The sequence below is a fragment of the Biomphalaria glabrata genome, chromosome 11 (assembly GCF_947242115.1).
Source record: "Biomphalaria glabrata chromosome 11, xgBioGlab47.1, whole genome shotgun sequence".
NCBI classification, from domain to species: Eukaryota; Metazoa; Mollusca; class Gastropoda; family Planorbidae; genus Biomphalaria; species Biomphalaria glabrata.
In genome coordinates this window covers 32843812-32869311 of record NC_074721.1, presented here as the reverse complement: position 1 = coordinate 32869311, position 25500 = coordinate 32843812, and the positions used below count along the sequence as shown (strand labels likewise).

The 25500-nt window shown below is 33.3% G+C and overlaps 1 protein-coding gene across 6 annotated transcripts in view; it reads right to left on the bottom strand.

The window, feature by feature from the left end:
* Positions 1-25500, bottom strand: part of LOC106055037 (mucin-like protein) — an 85287-nt gene that overhangs the window by 20239 nt on the left and 39548 nt on the right. For all 6 annotated transcript variants that reach the window (XM_056004488.1, XM_056004489.1, XM_056004487.1 and 3 more), the window contains exons 3-21: positions 19749-19856; positions 18480-18587; positions 17360-17485; positions 16607-16734; positions 15079-15228; positions 14443-14583; positions 13401-13560; positions 11401-11549; positions 10547-10659; positions 8986-9161; positions 7864-7954; positions 7340-7412; positions 6731-6895; positions 5681-5867; positions 5224-5351; positions 3582-3705; positions 2982-3128; positions 2019-2225; positions 447-620 (exon numbers count right to left, since the gene is read on the bottom strand). In XM_056004488.1, coding sequence (XP_055860463.1) covers positions 447-620; positions 2019-2225; positions 2982-3128; positions 3582-3705; positions 5224-5351; positions 5681-5867; positions 6731-6895; positions 7340-7412; positions 7864-7954; positions 8986-9161; positions 10547-10659; positions 11401-11549; positions 13401-13560; positions 14443-14583; positions 15079-15228; positions 16607-16734; positions 17360-17485; positions 18480-18587; positions 19749-19856 — 2655 coding nt within the window. The remainder of the gene's footprint in view (positions 1-446; positions 621-2018; positions 2226-2981; positions 3129-3581; positions 3706-5223; positions 5352-5680; positions 5868-6730; positions 6896-7339; positions 7413-7863; positions 7955-8985; positions 9162-10546; positions 10660-11400; positions 11550-13400; positions 13561-14442; positions 14584-15078; positions 15229-16606; positions 16735-17359; positions 17486-18479; positions 18588-19748; positions 19857-25500) is intronic.

The window sequence follows — 25500 nt, the reverse complement described above, 5'->3', positions numbered from 1 at the left end:
ATGTAGTTTGATTGCTATGTGCAATACACAAATATCAATTTTAAACATTAAAGCAAGTTGTGTTAAAAAAATCTGGAAGAAAGTACACCCTGGCAGCTACTTCATCCAGATCTGGTATAGCTGCGGTGTAATGGGTGAGAATAGTCATTTACGATTTGAGAAGAGTGTTATCTTTCATGATATGGCTCTTCAAAAGATGTTAGTTGTCTCAAAGTGATAAACAATGGTTCACTAAGTACATTTAATTCATATTTATTTATTGCCAACTAATTACCATAAAGAAGTGATGGTAAAAGTAACAATTTTTGCTTCTAAATGTAGATGTATAAAAAAAAAAGGTTGAACCATGGTTTAGTCTAGTTTGAATTTCTCTAGTGTTTGAAGAAAAAGGTGCCAAATGTTTAACACACTTTAGGGCAGGTAATAGAAAATAGTTCTAAAAATACCTAAACATTGAAATCCATCTCCTTGAAAACCTGCAGGGCATGCTGGGCAGTACTTATCCAATGTTGTGTTACATCCAGATGTATTCCAGCAGTTTTTGCAGATGTCAGCATCATCCAGACAGTACCTGCCATTTTTCTTTTCATCACAAATGCATGGTACACTTTTGACATTGCCTGAGAGTGGATGTAAATATATTTCTGTATTTTATAAAATTTTAATTTTAAAATTAGAACCTACTTATATGCACACACATTAACTAAACACAATTAATTAATTGCAAAGTGTTCTTGAAATGCTTGGCATAACATAGTTTACCAAAGTCTTTCACAAAAGATAAAAAGACAAGGAAAGGTGATGAACTGGGTCCTTTTAACATAGTTTACCAAAGTCTTTCACAAAAGATAAAAAGACAAGGAAAGGTGATGAACTGGGTCCTTTTAACATAGTTTACCAAAGTCTTTCACAAAAGATAAAAAGACAAGGAAAGGTGATGAACTGAGTCCTTTTAACATAGTTTACCAAAGTCTTTCAAAAAAGATAAAAAGACAAGGAAAGGTGATGAACTGGGTCCTTTTAACATAGTTTACCAAAGTCTTTCACAAAAGATAAAAAGACAAGGAAAGATGATGAACTGAGTCCTTTTAACATAGTTTACCAAAGTCTTTCACAAAAGATAAAAAGACAAGGAAAGGTGATGAACTGGGTCCTTTTAACATAGTTTACCAAAGTCTTTCACAAATGAAGGGAAGGCATTCTGATGACCTGGGTCTATTGACTTTGACATTGTAACTATTTTTTTTAGAGAGAGAAGAAAATCCTTCTCATATTGGCCACTAACTCATTGAACTTTGCATTAATCCTCATTGCCACAACAAAAAAAAACATGAAGAATGAGCAACAATAACCAGGGCAGAACCTAGCAAGCAAAAAAAAGCATGAGTGATTTATGGCTTCAGTGTTATAACTTCTTGGACCACACACTACCTTGCAGAAACAAAGCACAACACCCACCTAGTAAAGTTTCCCCTTTAGACCTTGCAATCTATAGAGCAGATGATGTAAGGGTCATCTGTTTCTGTGGCCCATGGTTAAGGAGGGTGCCCTGTTGACAGCACAACCACCAACAAGCTTTACTTTTCCCCAACAAATGTCAGGTACCCATTAGAGGTGGGTGGACTCAGGGGCGTCCTAAAATCCCAAAATTAAAAATCCCAGTTTTCACCTGGATTCAAAACCGGGACCCCGGGTTTGGAAGCCAAGCACTTTAACACTTAGCCTCCATCACACCTACGTAAGCGATACAGCAAGCAGATCAGCTGACACCATCAATCAACATTAGGACAGACAAAGAACACAGGAAAAAAGACTATTAGGAGTGAATATTAAAACTAATATGGTAGTTAAAGGTGAAATCAAAGGGCTAAGTAAAATGAAGAAATGAACAAAACATCAGGAAAACTCATTCTAAAGAGACAACCAAAACAAAGCTGACCAGCGACTAGCATACATTTTAATTGTATCCAATAAGTATTAAATATTACTCTAAGTAATAAAGGGTGTAAGCAGCTTACCAAGTGAATCACCAGTTACATCCTCCACAGGGTTGTGTTTGAAGTCACACTGAGTAGTCTCCCCACACAAACACAAGTATATGTCAGGTCTGTATTCAGCAATTAAATTTTGAAAGTCTTTAGCTGTGAACTTCAAACTTGAAGGGTAGACCCTCTTCCTGAGATCTTCTAAGCTACCACTTATATTCCACATGAAAGTTGCATTTTCTTTTAAAAGAGGATTTTTTAAAAAATAATTAAATGTGATTAATAAAAACATTAAAATACAAAATACTACTAGCAGAATGTCATCATCTCCTGTGAAAGTACTAAATGTGAACGGTATGATGGTAAAAGCCACTACGGTTCTTTTGGATATTCTTTGTATTGAGGTAAATATTTCATTGAAACTCAACACTCAATAAAATGCTGGCAATAAAGTATATTGAAAACTTGGTTAATTGTTAATGATATCTCAATTTAAAAAAATTATACCTGTTACAATGTTTATCCTTTATTAAAGGAAAATAAATGTTTTATACAAATATTTCATTCTATAAATGTGAAGATGAAATGAATGAAAAACAGGAAATCTTATCCGACAGTTGTTGCCATTTTTGTACAAATAGCTTTCATTATTTATTATTATAAGAAACACACATTCACTGAAGTATCATAATGTTATTTTAAGTTTAAAATTTGAGTCATTGTATGTTGCAAAAGGTTAGATTTTTTAAAATTTATTATTATTTTTTTTTTTTTTTTTTACATATTTTGACATTTATGGCTGCCGAGTCATGTGGTATGCACTTAGAACTGTTCACTAAATGGTTCAGGGGTTGAGCCCTACTCACTTCCAAAATGTATTATCTTCTACGAGATTTGACTAAATATATATCAATTTTCTTAACCAAACTTTAAAGACATAACAATATTCTAAAACATCAAGGACAAGACAAAGTAGGTTTTTTTTATTTTTCTAACCTAATTTCATCCCAGGAAAGCTGGAAACATTGTCCACTGCAAAAGCAGCAGTCTCATTTCCAACCAGCTCCAGTTTCAAAGTGTAGACTTGAGTTGAGTTCACCTTGATCACCTTGACCATCTCTTTAAACATTGGCGGAGTATAGGCTGAAAATTAGGCAAATTAAACTGACAACCGCTAACGCAGAAGAGAAGAACATAACAAAGTTAAACCGATAACATCTAACTCAGAAGAGAAGAACATAACAAAGTTAAACTGATAACATCTCAGAAGATAAGAACATAAAAATGTTAAACTGATAACATCTAATTCAGAAGATAAGAACATAACAAAATTAAACCGATAACATCTAACTCAGAAGATAAGAACATAATAAAATAAATCTCTTTTGATTAATTTTTTTAAATTTCACATTTTGGAGTTATTTATAAACTAAAAGATTTGAATCTAAGACTTTTAGTAACATGCATTTAGCAGCCAAAAACAAACAGATAAGGAATTAACAATATTACAAACTATTAACTATGTATACAAACAGATGAAACAAGATTTTGTTCATCTTTGACAATGAAAGAGAAGCTATATATTTATTTACTTACAGATACTATTCAGACGACTTTGCAGTCTCTTGATTTGATTTATGATATTGATAGCTGATGCATTTGACTTTGTTAATGAATATTCTTGCCAACAAAATAGTTCCTCTCCACAAATTTCATTAGCCTTTATTTAAACACAGAGAGTTATTATTATCTTCTATTCTCTTTTTGTGCAGAATTTATCAGTAAAAAAAATTTTGAACATCACTTACTTTACCAATGAACAGATTTATACATTTCAGATAGTCCTACAGACAAAGAATTATTTTATCCTAACCTAAACCTCCTGCAGGACAACAGTTGATGTGCAGGCTCCAAACTTTAGGCTAGGGAGCCAAACAGATATTTCTTAGAACTAAATACATCGAACTCAAGTTATATTCTTTAAAGTTGAAGGACATAAAGAATAGTGTTAAGTAGAAAGATAAACAATGACCTAACTGGCTGAGTTATAACGTGGATGACTTAAAAACAAAAAATGGAGTCATTGCCCATGTATTTAATATAACTAAACAGTTATATAGATTGGGTCTCAAACAAGGAAATCCTATGGTGAACTGGAACACTTAGTAAGGTTGTGTCAAATGAGGTTTGCAGGACATGTTCTCGGACAAAATGAGCTACGCATACCAAGAGTAAAAAAGATATGGAGGCCAATACGAAGAAAGTGCAAACAGGGAAATCCTCGTATAACTTAGGGTCACACTTTCATGGAGGACCTCAGAACAGTGGACACCAGGTGGGAGGAGGCTTCAGACATTGCCAGTGACAGATCTTTATGGAGATAGCTTGCCGCCCAATGTGCCAAATGGTGAGGAGGACCTAAGCCTAAGTCAGCCAGTGTATTCAGGCTTTGTTTCAAAAAGCCCTTTAAGCTTAGTGAGCAGTGCCGAACATTTTTCTTAACCTGGGGTAAAGAATGGTTCAAACTTATATCAATGGCTGCATCAGGGTAAAAAGTTGTGGAGGAAATAGAACAGATCTTCATTATGCTCTAGGACAGTGTTTCCCAAACTATGGTTCTGCTGAACGCTAGTGTTCCCCGAGGCCTGAATAGGTGTTCTACGAACTACTGGAATTATAAAATATAAGCAAAGTGCTCCACTAAATACTCAGAATGTGCAAAGTGTTCCATTAAAGAAAAAGTTTGGGAAACACTGCTCTATGAGTTTGAGCATCTCAGATCTTAAAGGAGTGAAAAAAGCAAATACCCTTTTTGCATTGTAAACTATTAATGGAATACATGTAAAATTTCAACAGATTCCTGGTAGGTATGTTGCAGTTCATACTGATAAAAAAAAATAAAAAATTGATACATTTATGACAGCAAAAGGGACAAGACAGAACTGCCCATTTCATTCCAAGAATCAGAATATTACATTACAAATGGATTAAATTTAAAGAACATAAAATAATTTCTCATTTCATTCATTATGAATTGGTGTCTTTTCTATTTTCTATTTATATACAGAAATAATAGAAATTGCAGAAACATTTTCAGCTTAATTGAATTTCATACTTTTTTATCATGACAATAATACCTAAATTTTATTGATAATTAAAGTAATGTTCACATATTGAAGAAAATAAAAATATCAAAAGCAAAAAACAGAATAGAAATGATTAGTGTGCAACAATTTACCTTTGCTTCATCCTCAGTATTATTTAAAAGTTTCTTTATTTTTGAAACAGAACTCTCCACAACTGGAAATGCCAAGGTAATATTGTCTGGGCTTCCTTCCAACAAAGAGTCGTTTCCATTTAGTTTCCCTAAATTTGTTTATGAAAGTGAGAAAGAAATATCCAAGTATGAATAAATTTATTTAGGTAAACACTTAGGCTATACTGTTATGGAATTAAATGATGACCTTAACAACTTCTCCAGAGTTGCAATGAATATTTGACAATGAAATTACTTTTAAAACACTTTTTCGCTGAAATATCTCCAGCAATAAAACAAGAGAAAGAGATCTCTAAATTGTAATTTATGAGAAGTTCATCTACCAAATTAAGTACAAATAGTTCCAAAATGTCTTTCTAATTTGGTCATACACATTTGTTCTTTATGAATTTAGAATTAAGAACATGCATATTCTTACAAGAGTCCACAAATTTGTTGATAATGCTGACTTCCAATTCGTCACTTGTTCCAAACACTGTTGATCCATTTTGAAACAGGAAATCATTTGTATTGTTGGAATCAAATGTACCCATCAGCCCAGTAGTGGTAAAATCATTGCTGTAGATGTATACCCAGTGATACAGCACACCTCCATCATTGTGCACCTAGTAATAGTCACAAAGCAAACTACTATAAAATATTTGACATATTTTCTGCAAAACAATTTGTATAAACATGTTTTGGATGGTCATGTGGTATCTGCTCTAGACTGTCATCACTATGATACAGAGATCAAACCCCATCCACTGCCACCCCTGGCACTTCTGTAGGAGATTTGGAATAGAAAGATTGTTCACAAACTTACAAGGAAATAAAAAACAATGGAAGTCATCAGTTAAAATTTTTGCTATTTAAAATAGCATTAACACTAACATAAACTGATGTGCTCCTTGATAATGGCCATATTCTTGTATGCCTGCGAATCTTGGATGCTAACTGCAGAAAAGGATCCTAGCAATAGAATTGAGATGCTAAAGAAGGACACTGTCAATGAAGTAAAACTTTATGTCTATATCACAAAGACCTTCCTTCAGGGAACAGTACCAGGAAAAAGAAGAAGTCACACAAAGAAAGCAAAGGGAAGACAACATCAAAGACTGGACAGACCTGTCACTGAAAAAGATTCTACATGAGGCAACTGACAAAAAGGAACTGAGAAAAAATGGTGGACAGATTATATGTGGTGCCCCAACAATTCAACTGACTAAGGGATTGATGAAGGTGAAAATTATAGTATGATAGTGTCCACTTGGTATTGAACTAGCAGGTCAATGTGACTGAAGTATAAATAGGGACATTCAGTAAAAAGGATTAAAAAAAACACATTTTCAATTACATTTAAATTGAAAAAAAAAATTTTTAGTTACAGTGTACAAGTTTGCTCAATTTTATATTTTTCACATGCATATAGATAGAAACTTATTTTTTAATCAAGCCGCCGCCATCATCAATCAAGTGCAACACTTACTTCAACAGTCCAGCTCTTAGTGATAAATGCAGCTGTGTAGTTGTCTATCATTTGCAGACTAAAACCAGCCAGAGAGAGAGATGATGGTGTTGTCTGGTTGACATCCAGGAATGAAGGATTATTTTTGTCTGGTTTGAAGATTATCCTGGCAGCAGGCTCATTAACCTAAAAGTAAGCAATCATTTCAACAAAAACAAACTAACTATATTTTATTCAGAAAAACATAAATATTTACTATTAAATAAGTGTTTGTATTGATTAGAACCTAACTGACCTAGAATAATAAAAGATAATGAATAATGATTCATCTATAAAGATATGTTGTTGTTTTTTATATAAGGCTGCTAGCACACTTAATGGATTTAACCTGATGATTAAAAAAAAGTTTTAGCAGTGAGCTGTAGTTTTCAAATTGGATGGGATTTGGCCATGCCCAATCTAAATATTTCACCTTTTTAATTTATTTCATTTGTTGGGAATCCTATGTAAAATGAATTGTAAAAACATTACAGCCTTCTGATTTACCACTAAAAGTGAGAAGTTTGAAAGCATACATACAGTCTAGTCAAAACCATTTAGTGAGCTGCAGCCTAAGTTTAGTTTTCTTACTTTCAAGGCATACTGTGAGAAGTATGTTGTTTTGTTCTCTTGTGTACTTGTCCTTCCTTGCAAGATGTATCCGCTTTTGTATAAAACAAGATTACAATTCATTCAAGTTAAAGAATTTTTTTAAAAAGACAACAGATTAAACTTAAAATGGAAAAATCAGGTTTTAGAATGACATTTTTGTTATAGTACTAAAGTTAACATGGCTAAACTAGCAGTGATGTTATAGTACTTAAGTTAACATGGCTAGACTAGCAGTGATGTTATAGTACTTAAATTAACATGGCTAGACTAGCAGTGATGTTATAGTACTTAAGTTAACATGGCTAGATTAGCAGTGATGTTATAGTACTTAAGTTAACATGGCTAGACTAGCAGTGATGTTATAGTACTTAAGTTAACATGGCTAGACTAGCAGTGATGTTATAGTACTTAAATTAACATGGCTAGACTAGCAGTGATGTTATAGTACTTAAGTTAACATGGCTAGACTAGCAGTGATGTTTAAGATATTAACAAGCACTCACTCTGTTTTAAAGACCACAAAGTCACCAATACTTTGAATGCTGTACTTGTTGCTATCAAATGTTTTAACATGAGAATTTCCAAACTCAGCAACTAAAGAAATTTTAAAAACATCAAAAAGGATATTTTAAAAAATCAACACCAAAATTTTGATCCAGATTTCAAACTTTTCTTCACAAAAAAAAAAAAAAAGCATTCTAATAGAACACATTTTTAAGAAATAGTTTTGAGGTTAGGCTATTATTTTCAATAGTACAAATGGTGTGTCTGCCAGATATCTATAAAAAGAAGAGAAATAAACAAAATATTTAAAAAAAAAAAAAGAATTCCTCCTCTGTACATCTTCTAGAGCAATTATTTAGCTCTTAATATCCCCCCGCAGAGAAAACATCCCAGCTAAGATAATGTATAGATCTAATAGACTTTGTAATGATAGTCATATATATCTAGACTAAGAAGGCGATGAGCAAAATTTTACTGAACATTCATTTATTTAATGCTTTAACGAAAAGAGGCTACATGCCGAAATTCCAGAAGACATAATTGTTCAAGATAAAGATTTTCTAGTCCTCCAGTCAATTTTAAGTTATTTTTTTTTTGTACTTTGAAAAACTATAACGATCAAACTAGAGTATTCCCAGTGTGGCCGACTTGCTAGTAATTCTTTTCCCAAAGATAATCGATCAATTTCTAGGAAAATCATTAGAAACTATGTCAATATCCATTCCATTTTTTTTCCATCTGTTTTTGCTTATGAATGTGCAACCTGAATAGAGAAAATGAAGAAAGGAATACCCCTATCAGACCTTGCAATCTACAGAGCAGAGTGTGTAAAGATGATGTTAAGGTCGACAGTTAGTGAGGGTATCATGTGGTCAGCACACAACTAACCGTATGTCATTAGAGTAGGGTGGACTCAATATTATAGGAAAATGATGAGCTTTCTAATAAATTCTTTTGAAACATTTGAAATTCATGTTGGATGTGAATTAACAGTCATCTAACTGATTGCATAATACCTTAGACAGAGGGAATGATAAAAAGACTTCATAGCAACCAAAAGATACTGTCACCATTGGTTTGGCATTTATGTTTATGAACATGTTTGATAATTATAAACTTACCCAGTGTGGCTTCTCTATACATGGAGCAGTTAGATGATGGGAGCTGGGTGTAGAGCCAGTTGCAGGTGTCCCCGTCATTTTTACAACAGCTCTGATAAGCGTTGTTTAACAGATTCGTTGAGGAATCATTCATTGGAATGCCAGCCTCTTTAGTATTCTTCAGAAGGACTCCATCGCTATTATATGTACATAGATTTAAAGACATTCAAAATGTACATATTATCTTTTCCTAACTTAAGTTACCTTTGCTATTTACTATTGGACATGAAGTCATATCTATGAATGTTTGTCCAAATAACTGGGTGTGCGTCCAAATATCTGGGGTTTTGTCCAATTATTTAGGTTTATATCCAAATATCTGGGTGTTTTTCCAAATAAATATTGGTTAGATTCTACTTCATTAGTCCTATAGACTTTGTTATCGGGAAAAGAACTTTCTTTCTGATTTTATGATCATGCTAACTGATTTGATAATTAAAGAAACGGATGGAAGTGAATGCAAGCATCAAGGAGATGGTTAAACAGAAAAATATTTGAACGGGAACAGGTGGGGCATCAAATCCTCAGATCCCCGAAACAGATAATTTACTTTTGTTGAGAAATATAATCACAAATAAAGGTGATCTCATAATTTCTAAAATCATACATAAACACTGATGACTTCTTACTTTCTACAATCATACATATACAAAAATGACCTCAAACTTTCTGCTATTATATATTAACATTGGTGACTTTATACTTTCTACAATCATACATAAACATAGGTGACCTCCTGCTTTCCATGATAATAATAATAATAACAATAATAATCATCTTTATTGTCCCTATGGAAATTTGTCTTACAATTTGTGCATTACACCAAACAAAAAACATTATAACTATAAGAAACCAAAGTGTACATTCACACCAGACTCACTCATAATTTACATGTGACAAAGTTTATACCAGGTTGTTCCTATTTAATGCTTTGATTGCCAGGGGAACAAAAGAGTTTTTGTGTCTGTTTGTTTTTGCTATCGGTGTCTTGTATCTCTTTTGTGATGGTAAAATCACAAAATCCTGACACAAAGGGTGATTCTTTATTTCGAGGATCTTGTTATCTTTTTTATAGATGGTCTCAAACAAATGCCCCAATGGGGTTACTTTTTTGCCAATGATTTTACCAGCAGCATTTAGGATTCTATAAAGTTTATTTTTATTTACATAGATAAACATTGGTGACCTCATGCTTTCCATGATCATACATAAACATTGGTGACCTCCTGCTTTCCATGATCATACATAAACATTGGTGACCTCATGCTTTCCATGATCATACATAAACATTGTTGATTTATAACATCATGCAACTATTTATATGGAATAACCTGCCCAGTGTGCAGCCAGACCTTCACATAGGTCTCACCAGCCACATGAGGAGGCACAAAACCCTCAGCCCCCTGGATGACAAAAGTGGTCATCATCGAACTATGTAGAAAAACTCGTAACTTTCCACTAAGTGCAGCCATTCACAAATACCATTAAACTCTACGATCTGTGATACTGAGGAGGTACTTACTTATTGTAGCAACAATATTGAAAGAATGTCTCATTTGAAACTTTGTATGAGAATCTGCTACTGTAACACTTAGATTGGGGAGTATCTTGAACAAATCTATAATCCACTTCAGCCTGCAAGTAATTAAAGTGAATCGCTTTCTAAATTTCAAAAAGGAACCATTAATAAAATAAAATTACAACAATAACTGGAGAAAAAATAGATGGCCTATATATTATTGTTTTAGAAAGAAATTTTTCTGTTTTCTTTAACATCTTCAAAATTGTAAGAATTACAAGCTAATGTATATCTCTTGATGGAAAATTGACAATAATATGATTTACACCAGAGGGATTTTTAAAAAAAAATATAATTACAACTTTAGAGACTCATATAAAAACAAAAATTTCATTAGAGGATAGTTGCATGAGAAGTTTTGCTTTTTTTTGTTTGTGGTTTATATACAAAAACTGTGTAGAAAAAAGTAGAAAGACATTGAAATGAAGACCAAGTTGCCAGGTAATAGAGAGGAATAAAGAAGGCAATGTTATGATGCCAAGATAACATATATGAGACAAAGGTTTTGATTTTAGGAAATGCCAACCAAGTGTAGATACTATTTGTTGTTCTGGCTCAAATGTTTTAGTAGCCTATAAAGCATTTTCCATCATTTGTTATGTTATTACTAGCCTTGAAGCTGATTCTAATTGTCTTTAGAAACTCTTGTAAGTGGGAAGGTCTAAGTTCCAACTGGCACTTATACGCCCAAAGAACACATAAATCAACTTGACAAACATGATAACTTGTAAGCAAAGACCCCATAAGCACTTTGTTTTCTGATAGCTAATGTAATAAAACCAAAAAAAAAATCATACCTGCTTTGAAATACAAGGACAATCAGGTAAAGATTGATGTATATCTCTAATGCTCTTCAGTGCTGTCTGTGTATTCCATAAACACTGTTGCAATTCAATACTGGATTGGGACAGGTTAAAAAATCGAAGTATTTCAGATGTTGCATTTTCTGGAAAAGAATGTAGGCCTAAATAACTCTAAACTGTAAGGCATATTTTTAAAAATTTAATATTTATTCCAAGATACTATTTCAAAATATTACCAAAAAACCTGTGATGTCCATAAACTAAGTCATAATTATGCCCCTTGTCATGAGTATAACTTGTTTATGTTTACTGCAAAACCACCATCAGACTTCAGTCAAAGGTCCTAACTTTGTCACTCACATAATGATTATACACCTTTCGAGTCATAACTCATTTATTGAAAGTAAAGAAACTTACTCAAATTTTATTCTAATTAATGTTTTTTGTTATGTAGGCCTACTATATCAGTAACTTATGCTGTTTTGATTGTATTGGCAATGTCTTTGATTCCAAAGATTAAGGATGAGTGCAGTGTTTCAGATGACTACGCAAACTCAGTTTGATTGTAATATATACTATATAATTATCATTTATGTAAGACTAATGCCACATAGTCTGTTTCTAGTAGAACTACCAGGCTCCTGGATTTGCAGACGGGATCAATAACCCAAAAGTAACGTAAAAGTTATTTTAATTGTTTTTGGGCAGGCCAATACTAGGAAAGCGCAAACAGGGACATTCTCATAAAACTTGCCGTCACACTTCCATGGAGGACCTCAGAGCAGTGGACCCAGGTGGGAAGAGGCTTCAGACATTGCCAGTGACAGATCTTTATAGAAACAGCTTGCCAACCAATAAGCCAAAGGGCAGGAAAGTGGCTAAGTCTAAGTAAGTAAATAAGATGTATAAATGCTTCAAGAAGTCTAGTAAAATGGCATCTATTAGCTCATTATTATCTAAACCATTAGGAAAATTGATAAAACTTATTGTATTGTTATAAATTTTTATATTGCATTTGTTATTTTTCAATAACTGTATATTAAATTGATTTATGATTATAAAAATTCCTTATAAATTTGAAGTTTAAATGCTTAAATATCAACTTGCATCAAAGAGAAATGGTTCAAATCTTACTAAGCCCCATGTCATTCACTTAAATATCAACTTGCATCAAAGAGAAATGGTTCAAATCTTACTAAGCCCCATTTTATTCACTTAAATATCAACTTGCATCAAAGAGAAATGGTTCAATAAGCCCCATGTCATTCACTTAAATATCAACTTGCATCAAAGAGAAATGGTTCAATAAGCCCCATGTCATTCACTTAAATATCAACTTGCATCAAAGAGAAATGGTTCAATAAGCCCCATGTCATTCACTTAAATATCAACTTGCATCAAAGAGAAATGGTTCAAGTCTTACTAAGCCCCATGTCATTCACTTAAATATCAACTTGCATCAAAGAGAAATGGTTCAAATCTTACTAAGCCCCATTTTATTCACTTAAATATCAACTTGCATCAAAGAGAAATGGTTCAATAAGCCCCATGTCATTCACTTAAATATCAACTTGCATCAAAAAGAAATGGTTCAATAAGCCCCATCTCATTCACTTAAATATCAACTTGCATCAAAGAGAAATGGTTCAATAAGCCCCATGTCATTCACTTAAATATTAACTTGCATCAAAGAGAAATGGTTCAATAAGCCCCATGTCATTCACTTAAATATCAACTTGCATCAAAGAGAAATGGTTCAATAAGCCCCATGTCATTCACTTAAATATCAACTTGCATCAAAGAGAAATGGTTCAATAAGCCCCATGTCATTCACTTAAATATAAACTTGCATCAAAGAGAAATGGTTCAATAAGCCCCATGTCATTCACTTAAATATCAACTTGCATCAAAGAGAAATGGTTCAAGTCTTACTAAGTCCCATGTCATTCACTTAAATATCAACTTGCACCCTTAAGAAATAATGTATGTCTTACCCGGTTTAGTGTCCTTCACTAATGTCCCATTACTCCATGTATAGGTGGGCAGTAACTGTGGCCAGTTCACTTGGTTCACTTTGCTCCAAACTGTTTGGTAACTCCTGATGGCTAATGATCTATCTCCATCTGTTGCAAGAATCAACTGAAATGTTGCTCTCTGGTGTAGTGAACAAAAAAAAAAAAAAAAAATTTGATATCAATGAGATAATGAATATTTTGGTTGTCAAATTCTGTCTCTATTTCTCTTTATGTTATTTTTAATTAAATATTCTCAAAAATCTATGAACATATAAGTAAAGGCACAGTGACCAAGTGGTAAAATGCTTGGCTTCTGAACCAAGGGGATCTAAGGTTTGAATCTTGGTGAAGACAAGGATATTTAATTTTGAGACGTTAAAGGATGCTCCTGACTCCACCCAACTCTAAAGAATACCTGACATTAGTTGTGGATAAATAAAGGCAGGTTGTTATTTTGCTGGCCACATGACACCCTCATTAACAATGGGCCTTTTACATCGCCTGCCCAAAAGGTTAAAAGATTTGAAAGGGTAACTTTAAATAGGGAGTTACCTAATATTAACATTTGACTCTAATAATCTTTTTTCTGCTAAACTTTTGTTTGTGACCAACAAATATTTGGCTTGTACCTTCCGGAACTCTCCTTTTAAACAATTAATTCTGATTCTGAAAACCATAATTTAAACTAAGAAATAAGTGGACATGATAATAAAAAAGAATATAATTTAGCAACACAAGAGTGTAACATTTTACTAAATTCTGAGGATGAGATTTAATGGAATATGAATGTCTGGCTAAAGGCAAAAAACACTACATGTCGATGAAGCTCATGTTTGAATCCTGATCAGTGCCATAAGGCAGCATGGAAAATCTGCTAGATACCTTTATTCCTACAAAAACATTGGGCCATAAAACACTGAGCAAATTTTGTTAAGTCTAGAAAATAATCCAGTAATGAATGGAAGAATACAAAAACACACTCCCTACATCAATACATTAATGATATGTAGAATGACTTCACCTGTGGCTGCACAGACACAGCTTTAGGCTCCATATTCTTCCATGTAAAAGACAAAGCACCAAAAGCTCTAAAATTAGTGTGAGTTTGAACAAACTCGAGCAAGGAACTTGTTTGGTCTAAGTCTTGAAATCTGGTTTCATCCTAAGAAAATTAAACATGATATTATTCTTATGATTTGTTGCATTTCCATTTAAATTTTTGTTTTTATAAAGCCTTTAAGATAAGTCTCACAGATGGTCACACACTAAGAGTTTGTTTAGAGTTAAACGATACAATATAAAAATCTATAGTTTAAAGAGAAATTATAGCTAAGGTCGCATGCCTATTACTTTTCAAATACTGATAGGAATTTCAAACTCAGCTCAAGCTGTAGATCTAGTAAGTGATCAAGCTTACTACTTCAAGTACCCAATTTCCCAAGAAAAGTATAATGATAGCCATTAGATGTCATAATATAAATCTCATTTATTGACATCCTACAAATCCTTTTCGGATCTATAATCTAGGATGGAAAATGGTCTCAAAGTTGTTTTTTTTTTTTTTACACCTATGCAGTTTGTAAATGTGTGTGTTGCCAATGAAGTTTTACCAACTTGAAGCTACTTTAAATCCCTCTATAGAAAGTTTGTCACTTACTTGGGTAACATAAAGCTCACTGGAAGCAGCTTGAGCAAAGTCTGCCCAATAGACTCCAAGGAAAACAGGAGAGTAAGACCAAGAAGAATACTTTGGTGGCTCTTCCATTGCAGACCCATCTCCCAATGAAACAAAACCATTGAAGTATGCCTGCAAAATTAGAAAAACCTTGCCATTTTATTTGAATTAAAAGATAGGGCAAGATTTCAATACAATTTTAGATTATAAAGACTAGTTCCCCTTTCAGACCTTGTGATCTATAGGGCAGATGGTGTAATGGTTAACAGTCTCTGTGGCCCACTGTTAACTGGAATGTCATGTGGCAAGCACAATGACCAACTGCCTTTACTTTTCCCCACAACCGCCTTTACTTTTCCCCAACTAATGTTAGTTACCTATTAGACATGGTGGACTCATGGGCAACTTAAAGATCAAGAAATTAAAAATCCCAATCTTAACCATTGCAGGATTGGAACTAGGGACCCTGGTTCAGAAGCGCCAAGTACTTTACTGCTCGGCTACAGTGCCTCCAGTGTAAAGACTTATAATAAGTAAATAACAAAATAAACAAAGAAATAAAAAAATCTTAAATATTTTGACTCAGCACATACAAGAAAAATGTCTAAAATAAAAAAAAAATTGTTATACACTTTTTGATACCATTTTTTAAATTTGGAGCAATGAATTTGTTTAAAAAGCATACTTAGAAATTGTTTATTTTAACAAAATTATAACCATTTTTTTTTTCATTAAAGATTTATACAACTAATGTATGAATTTCTGAATCTTTTATTGTTTTGGCATCAGAAAGTATTCCTAAAATTTAATTTATTTTGTAAACACAAATAGCTGCTATTTAAGCTATTAACAGTAGAATGTTTTAAATATTTTTTCAAACACACTCAATTGTTCTTATACTAAGTACCCCAGTTGTACCACATACATTATGACAAACACACTAAGCTATATATAGGTAAATACAAACAGTTCATAGATAAAAACACACAAAGTTCACTAGTAGCTTCTGTAAGCTACAGTTATTTTGTTAAGTTTGTTTTAATTACTGAGTTTGGTTTATTACTCAAATAAATGCATGAACCAAATATGACAAGAATTTCATGTCCAACTAGTTTTATAAGAATTTAAACTGCTAGGGTTACAAATGGCCCAGAAGGAAAGATGAGGTAGTGCAGATAAAGGAGTAGAGAGAGAAAGAAAAATAATGATGACATTAATGTATCATTATCTGTGACTTCTAATTTATACCATAAACAGCACATTAATAATGATAATAATAACTCTATTTTTAAACTTCTATCAGACTTCTGGGCACAGACTATTAATTCAAGCTAGTCTTTTTTATGGTTTTTGGTTTAAGACAGTTACTAGCCTTAGAAGAAAGTTCCCAGTTACTGTTAAAATAAAGATTCAGGAAAGTAAGGGACATTTAGAGTTTACTTCTTTTATCATCTCTTCTGAGTTTTTCAAAGAACAAGTTACACAGTATGTAGAGATTTTTAATACTCACATTAATCTGCCTATAAACTCTGTTGTAAAATGGAAATCCAATAGGAAACTGCAATGGAATGGTTTGGGGATAAGAACCATTTAACTTAACCAAATAAGTAGAATTGTAGTCAGGCCACAGAGTAGCTCCTGAAAAATATATAATTTAGACTATAACTATATTATCTTTTACTTATTAATTATTATTTATTTTTATTATTATTTATTTATTATTATTTACTTATTAATTATTATTAAAAAAATAAAAAAAATTACTTATTGATTTATAATATATATAAAAATTTTAACAATTAAGATCTGAAGGGAAGAGTGGTCAAGAGGTTAAGTATGCTTGAACTTGGCTTGGCTACCTATGAAGGTTAGGGTTAGGGTTAGGTTCGACACCCTACTCGAGCAGAGTTGTGTTTACTGAGCGCCCAAAGGTAGCACAGTAAACCCTCTCCCAGATACCCCTCCCCCCACTGGTCCACAAATGAGATTGGACCATAGTGCTCTGAACATAAAAGTAGTGCTATATAAAAGCTATAATAAAAATAAATTAAAATATGTAACACCGTAAAACTATACAATAACTCTTTGATGGCTAAAATAAAAAAAAGGAATGATAAGCTAAATATGTTTCAAGCTTCTTATAATCTTTGTACAAAGATTGATTGATATAATCTTTGATTTTAATTCTTTTCAAATAGCTTCTAGGTTTTGTTGCTTAGCTCTACTTTAAAAAACAAATGGAATTTAAATTTTTAAAAAATACTTTGGCATTGTCCATCAATATCCTCATAACCAGACACACAATGGCACTCAAATGATCCATTAGTGTTGTGACATTCTGTATTAAGACGCCCTGTGCAAGGATTCTTCAAGTTACATTCATCAACATCTGATACGTTGGAAAAAAAAGAAGACAATTCAATGTTAATGCATTTAACAAAGGGGATTTTCTGTTTTAGTGTTCAAAAAATATTACAACTGTGATGATATGACATGGCAGGACACCTTCAAGGTAGACCTCAGGGCAGCGGATACCAGTTGGTAAGAGATTTGAAACATTGCTGGAGGCCAATTTCTATGGAGACAGTTTGCCGCCCAATGTGCCAAAAAGTAAGTCTAAGTAAGCAAGAAGCTATCCTGTAAGTGAGTCTATTCTCAAGTTGGCTCTTATATAGCGGCTAATGATTGTTCACTTAATACATCACTATGTTTTCTAGTCACTTAGGTTGTTGGTTACTACAGATAGGAATTATCATCAAAAATTTAAATACTAGCAGTAGTAGTAGACTTGCTTCAATGAGTAGTAGCGTCTTCTTCTTCCTCGTTCTCATTTTTATGTTGGAGCGTTCAGATGACTAGACCAATATATGAGATGAACTGAGCAGTGGTTTCCAAATCTGGGAGCTCTCTTTCTATTGGAGTGTTTTGGGGCCAGTGTCTTGTAAGGGCCTCATGGTAAAGAGAACAGTTTTGAAGGACATGGTCAGCATTCTCTAGTGACACTCCACATGGGCAGATTTCATTGGTTCAAATTTTGAGCTTCCAGTACATAAGTTGTCTCATTCTGTTGTGTCTGGTCCTGAGACAAAAGATTACATGTTGATCTTGTCTGGATAGGCATCATCTTTCTTGTGATTTGGATGAGAGCTGGTCAATTTCATGAGTAGTAGCAATTTAACAAGATTTAAAATACAGAATGACCCCATTATTGTAATCTTCTGGGGACTACTTTACTAGTTTGATACAGTTAAAGTTAAATATAATCCTATATATTATCCAGAAAGACAAAATGAACCAAGACTTAGACATAACTAGATTATTGGTAGTAGTAAGTTTAAAATAAATATGTTCAACTGTTTTCACTTTGATTTAATGTTTCATACCTTCAGTACAATTTCTCCCTTGAAAATTACTTTGACAAAGACAAGTATAATTTGTTCGACTTGCTTGGCATATTCCAAAAACACATGGTGATGGTGTGCAGTAGGTGACTAAAGAAAGAAATCATAATCATCTTAAAAATTCTGAACCCTTAGAAAAATTAGAACTTAGTACAGTTGATAGTCCGATGGTTATGAGACCAGGAGGGGAATAAGTTTGCAGAAAGTGTTAGGCAATCAAGAAGAGCTTACTTAAAGAATTCAAACGTATACACATATCTCAAAAAATGTATCATCTAATGAGATATTCTCTGAGACATTCAAGGGTATAAAATAAACAAAAAACAAAAAAAAATAATTACAGAACATGATTTCATACTGTACAATTTCAGTCTATCTACATTTAACAAATATATGTACTACAGTAGGCTATACATTAATGATATGAATTGACATTGGCACTGAATCAGACTGCTGTGTACTATTAAGAGTCAACTGAACATGCTTTACTCAGTGATCAGATGAAAAAAAAAGTTCCCTTCCAATGTAACTTTTTGGACAGAAACAATAACAAAAGGTATGTCCTAACCCAATCCTTAGGCAGGACAGAGTAAGGAATGGTGGCAAGCAGGGTTTGAACAGGGGAATATATGGATGACAGTCCAGAGCACATACCACACAACCAGGCAATGAAGAAAAGTGTTGGAAAGTGTTTCAATTATCAAATAAGTTTAATAAATGCATTCCCATAAAAAAATCATTCAGACATCCAGTTAGATTCCTATGATACAGAAAAATGTTAGGATTCTTTGTAAAGAGGGGAATCTAAAAATAAGTCTAGAGATAAGAGACTTTTGAAGCTAATGAGATTAAAGTTCTATTTTTAGGTGCCTGAAATAAAATTTAAATATTGCAGTAGAAGTAGCACAATCTGTACATTACAACTGTGGATTTTACATGCACACAAGGTTGATAAGAGTTTTACTTAGCTGCTAAGTTCTAGGTACAAACACAGAGGAGATAAGGATTTTTAATAAACAACTGAAGTTGTAACATACATTTTGATATGTTTCTTGAATAAATATTTTTTAAAATCAATCAGTCTTTATGGCTGTTTTGCGTGCACATGTGAGTGGGTGCATGCTTTTATGTCTACTACTGTTGTATTAACAACTATTTAATGAGCTAAAAGATTATGTTTCTTTTTAAACCCTAAACCTACCGATGCTGCACTAACAACTATTTAATATCATGAGCTAAAATGATCTTTACCATCTTGGCAGTTTACTCCAGACAAACCAGGCTGACAGGTACAAGTATAGTTTGTTGGGTTACTTGTACAATTGCCATCATTGAGGCATGGTTTACTCTGGCAGTAATCTGTAAAAATAAAATATTTTGCATATGAAAAAAAACATTGTTATGTAAAAATTAAAACATTGTTATGTAAAAAAAAAATTTAAAACCCAACATTTAAAAAAGAAACAAACAAAAAAAAAAAACATAGCCATATTGACCTAGCAGTGGCAGATTTTAAAATTTTTTTCACCTAAAGGCCAATGAAACTATACTATGTCCTCTTAATAGGCTCAATGTATACAAAAACAGATAATGACATACAAAATAGTCTTTTGTGACTTAATGAACCAAGGGGTCAGGACTCAGGTGAAGGCTGGGATTTTGAGCTACAAGGTTTTCAGGACATCCCTGTGTCCTCCTAGCTTTAATAGGTACCTGAATGTAGTTAGGTTGAAGTAAAGACTGTTGGTAGTTCTGCTGAACACAAAACACCCTCATTAGCTGTAGGATATAATTTTTAAATAATCTATTTACAAGCCTCGAATTAACTCAAAACTCTCCAATGGAGATTTCTGAAATTATGATATTCCCAATTACTCTATTCAATACTCCAAAACAAGATATCAGGTTCAGGGCAAATCTAGTTCAGCCTAGCGATTTCTTTAGTAAGTATACACTTCTTGTCTAAATTTACAGCCCATGAGATCACAAGACAGTGGCATTTTTTTCTCTAATTTTTACTGTAGTAAGTTACTGGTTCTAGCCATGCTGTTCTGTGACAACAATCTGGCCCAAAACTTGAACTAATTTGGCTTTATATCAATGTATGTAAATCTAAAAAGAAAAATGGGACATTGATTGTATCATACTGTTTTTTCTTTCTCTATATATCCCTTTATTCATCTTACAATGATTTTGTGCTTTCTTCAGTGCTAATAATGGGGCGTGGTGGCTGAGTGGTTAAGCACTTGGCCTCCTAATCTGGGAGTCCTGGGTTCAAATCTCTAGACTGGGATTTTGAATTTTAGGATTTTTAGGGCACCACTGAGTCCACCCAACTCTAATGGGTGCCTGACTTAAGTTGGGGAATGTAAAAGAGGTTGGTCATTGTGCTGGCCACATGACACTTCTGCTCATTAACTATTGGCCACAGAAATAGATGACCTTAACATCATCTGCCCTATAGCTCGCAAGGTCTGAAAGGGGAACTTACTAACTGAATAATAATAACAAATCTTTACAATGATCTTGAGCTTGTATTAGTACTTTTGCTTTTTTTTTCCACTTTTAAATGTGTTTATTTTTTAAACTGAGTTGCTATGATGTCACAAAATCTTTATTTTAGACATGATTACATTTTATTTGAGGAAAGTATTGACAACTACAGATGCAGTGCTAAATCAGAGTTAGAACTGATAGCACTTCTGTATTTGTTGAAGTCCTGTGTGATAGCCTGATGTATACTATCTATAGATCTAGAATTACTGTTTCACAATGGCTACATTAGTGAAGATCTAGTATCTATTTTTATAATTCCTCTTATCAGTTTGCAAATTCTTCATCAGCAAAACCAGGAATTGGAACCTGGATCTTGAAAATGTGAGTGTGAATAGATCTAGATCTGTATACAGAATAACGCAAAAAGATCTCACAAATTTTGAATGAATCTATCATAAGAACCCAAAAATCTAAAAAAAAAAAAAAGATTATATTTCTTAAGAGTACATAAAAAAAATAAATTTTGTTTTAATGGTTTCTAAAACTTTTTATTCGGTCTGGTACAGCTGCATTTTGATCAAGAAAAAGAGTCGCTTATTCATGTAGGTTGTTTTCATTATAATTAGGCCCATATGCTTCAAAAAAGCCATGATGTTCATCTGTCCCATCCATGATGGGGTATGAAAAAGAAAGAAAAATTGTTATAATAATTGAAAATGGTAGAGCCTAACCGACTGAATAAAATATGTCCCACTTATATCTATCTACTGTCACTAGAGAATCTCACTCGTATGGGCAGGGTTTAATCCACAAAAGTGGAGTAAGGCAGGAGACCTTTATTGTAACCACCAGTTTAGAACCCGCAGATTTTAATAGCTTGACCCTTCACTAGTCTCCGGGGCGGCAGCTGATCAGTTCAGCATAAGCTATAGACCCTGACAGGCACAGTCTCTCCACCAGACAAGCATGCAGGAGCTATGTCAGTCAGAGCTTAGCATTTTCCCCAAACTTTACCAGCAAAGCTCTGCACCAGGAGAGCGTGAGAGTCTGTTAGAAAAGTTGGGACTCCCGCAAGGTTAGCCCTTTTCGTAACACCCCGAGAGCAGGGTGTCGCCCAACGACTCCAGACATACACTTGAAACTAGTAGACCCTAATGCCACTAAGCTAAGTCATTCATCTAACAATCTTCAAATTTTAGCTCTGGAGACCATTAATGCCTTCAAGCTCAGTGCCATTTTTGCATATACTGATAGGTCAACATTGATAGATTCAGCAAGAGCAGGCTATGGAGCCAGCCTTGAGTTTCTTGGCTCAGTCAAAATCTTAGGACCATGTGGTAGTGTTTGTAGTTTTGATGCAGAGGTCATGGCAGTCTGTGAAGCCTTAAAAGTCATTGACTCTCAACTCAGCCAAGACATTGAGGGCAACACGGATTGTTGTGGTCACTGACTCAAAACCTGTACTGCAAGCTTTGCAAAGCCCTGGACCATGGCCCCACAATATCGACACTGTCATCATGGCTTCACATAACATAAAGCAATGCTCTGGCACCCCTGTAACAATGCAGTGGGTACCAAGTCACATAGGTGTGACTGACAACACTATTGCAGACTCCTTGGCCCACCAGGGAGGGCAAACACCACATACCGAACAGGCTGTGAGTCTTCATCATGCTCTGGCTATAATTCAAAAAACAAATGGAAAAGTGGGTTGAGTGCTGGGACAAGTCCCAAAAAGCCCATGGAGTCTGGGAGCACATGAAGCGCCCTGACCACAATTCCATGTGGTGGAGGCTGTCCAGTCCTGAGAAAGCTATTATAGAACAGTGCAGGACAGGCGGTTGGTCGTTGCGCTGGCTACATGACACCCTCATAAACCGTAGGCCAAAGAAAGATGACCTTTACATCATCTGCCCTATAGACCACAAAGTCTGAAAGGGGAACTTTACTTTTTTTATGGTGACATGTATGCACTACGCAAAACAGCAGGGTTTCTGTCCAGGGCTTTTGCAAGAGAAGATTTGAATCTCTCAAGCCCTCACTCAAATGAAGTTTGATGATGACTAATAGAGAACCTAGATATGGTGCACACTCCAAATGTGGGCGATATTTATGCCCCACTGACTTACCCTGTATATAAAGTTATAAAGTGACTTCTAGATGTAGAAATAGTCTATATATTTATATATATATATATAATATAATACTACATCTATGATCTAGATCTACTACATTTTTTCTTTTAGAATCTAGATTCTAGAATTATTCTAGATCTATTTACTATTACTATTAATAGTAAAGTAGAGTACCAAGGGACTGGAAAGAAGCTAATGTCACCCCATTATTTAAAAAAGAAGAAAAATCTGACCCAGGAAACTACAGACCAGTATCACTTAGCAGCATCAAATGTACAATTCTAGAACACATAATATGTAGCAACATCATAAACCACTTAGACAAACATAATGTCCTCACCCCATACCAACATGGCTTTAGGAAATATAGATCATATGAAACACAACTAATAGGACTAATTGATGATTTTTCAAAAGATTTAGATAATAGTGAGCAAATAGATGCTATCTTACTAGATTTTTCCAAAGCTTTTGACAAAGTTCACCACCATAATTTGCTTAAAAAAATATAATATTTTGGCATTGATGGTCCATTGCATCAGTGGATTAAAGATTTTCTGATAGGGAGAGAACAAACTGTAATAATAAATGGCTCTAAATCAACACCAATAACAGTAAACTCAGGTATACCTCATGGAACAGTCTTAGGTCCACTACTATTTTTAATTTACCTAAACGATTTACCAAATTGCATTAGTTCAGGAACAAAAGTCAGATTATTTGCAGAAGATTGCATAAAACACTGAACCATAATCTTCAAATACAAAATTTAATAAAATACTCAGAAAGACACAAAGAGAAAGGCACAATCCTCATTCCATATGCTAGAACAAATTTGTACAAATGCTCCTTCTTCCCTAGTGCTATTAGAGCATGGAATGGGTTGCCTGAGCTAGCCAGGAAAACCAGTGACTTGGTCATTGGTTAATATGCATGACGCGTAGGATGTAATCATCTTCTGTAACGTCTGTATTATATAAGATAAGATAAGTATTATCTAACTTATGAGATATATTATAGAACAAAAAATATTAAGACTTTTAAAGTTATTAAAGTAGCCTATAATAATTTATAGAGTCATCCTACGCTAGTATAAGTATCTGAGCTAAGTTAGAGTTTAGTGTATCTCTAGACTAGATGATAGATTTAGATTTTATCGATTATCACAGATCTAGAGTCTACATAGATGATCACTAGATCTAGAACTAGATCTAGAGTAGTTTATGCTATTCAAACACCTATACATTATATGCCAAAAATTCAAAGTTTGACTTTGACAGCGCATGGTTCGACATAGAAAAGAAAATGAAGTATCAAAATCTTCTTTAGTTTAAGGAGACAAAGGATGACTACTTATATTTGTGCCCCAAACCTATATTTGTTATTATATTTAAGGTCAAAGAGGCCATGTGTTTTCATTTAATTCAAACAAATTTGACACATTAAATTTGATTCCAGACACCATAATTTATTTCAAACAGTCTCTATATTTTGGCATCAATAAACTCTGATTTTAATTCTATATTAATATTAACTAAATTTTAAGATCCCCAGGCATTGCCCCTCACATGAAATTATTAAGATGTTTTCAAATTATGCATAAATATGAACACAAAAAATAAAAATATGAACTCACTTATTCTACCAAAATAGGTTACTGGGATAGTGACTTCTACATCGACTTTTAGACTTATTTTATGTTTGCATGATTAGATGTGTGTTGAATGTTTGTGTTTTGTTGTTTATTCATTAAATAAATTTCTAATATAGATGATCTTTTGTAGTATAGTATAGGCTAGGATGGCCATTCTTGCCTAATTAGCTGAATCCTCTTCTATACTCTATAGATAGATATTCTCTCTCTATAAATCTAGATCTATCTAGACAATCTAGTAGGTCTAGATATAGGCATTTAACTTCATTTAATGTATCAAGCTCACTCCAAACATTTAATGCCCCTTTATTCTCTATAAAAAAAACAACAACAACAAACAAACAAATATAAACATCTAGATCTAAGATCATTAACATTGATGTCCAAAACTGGCTGTTTGAAATAAATTTTGTATAGATCTAGAATCAAACAACTTTGCTTATGAATCAAATAACCTGACTACACATTTGAAATTCTTTTTTCTTTCATAAAAAACTGCTAAATGATTAGATCTAAATGGAAGGAAGTTGGGTCAGAATCATTGGAAAATGGACATGCACATTAGGTGATTAGTCATTATTTATAGTAGATTAAATAGATTTATATACATAGTTTATACTTTATTTATACACTATACAGCCAATACAGCGCACTAGTTGAGTAGTTTTATATTAAATATCAAAATAAAGTAATAAAGGAAAGATTAAGATTTAATCTT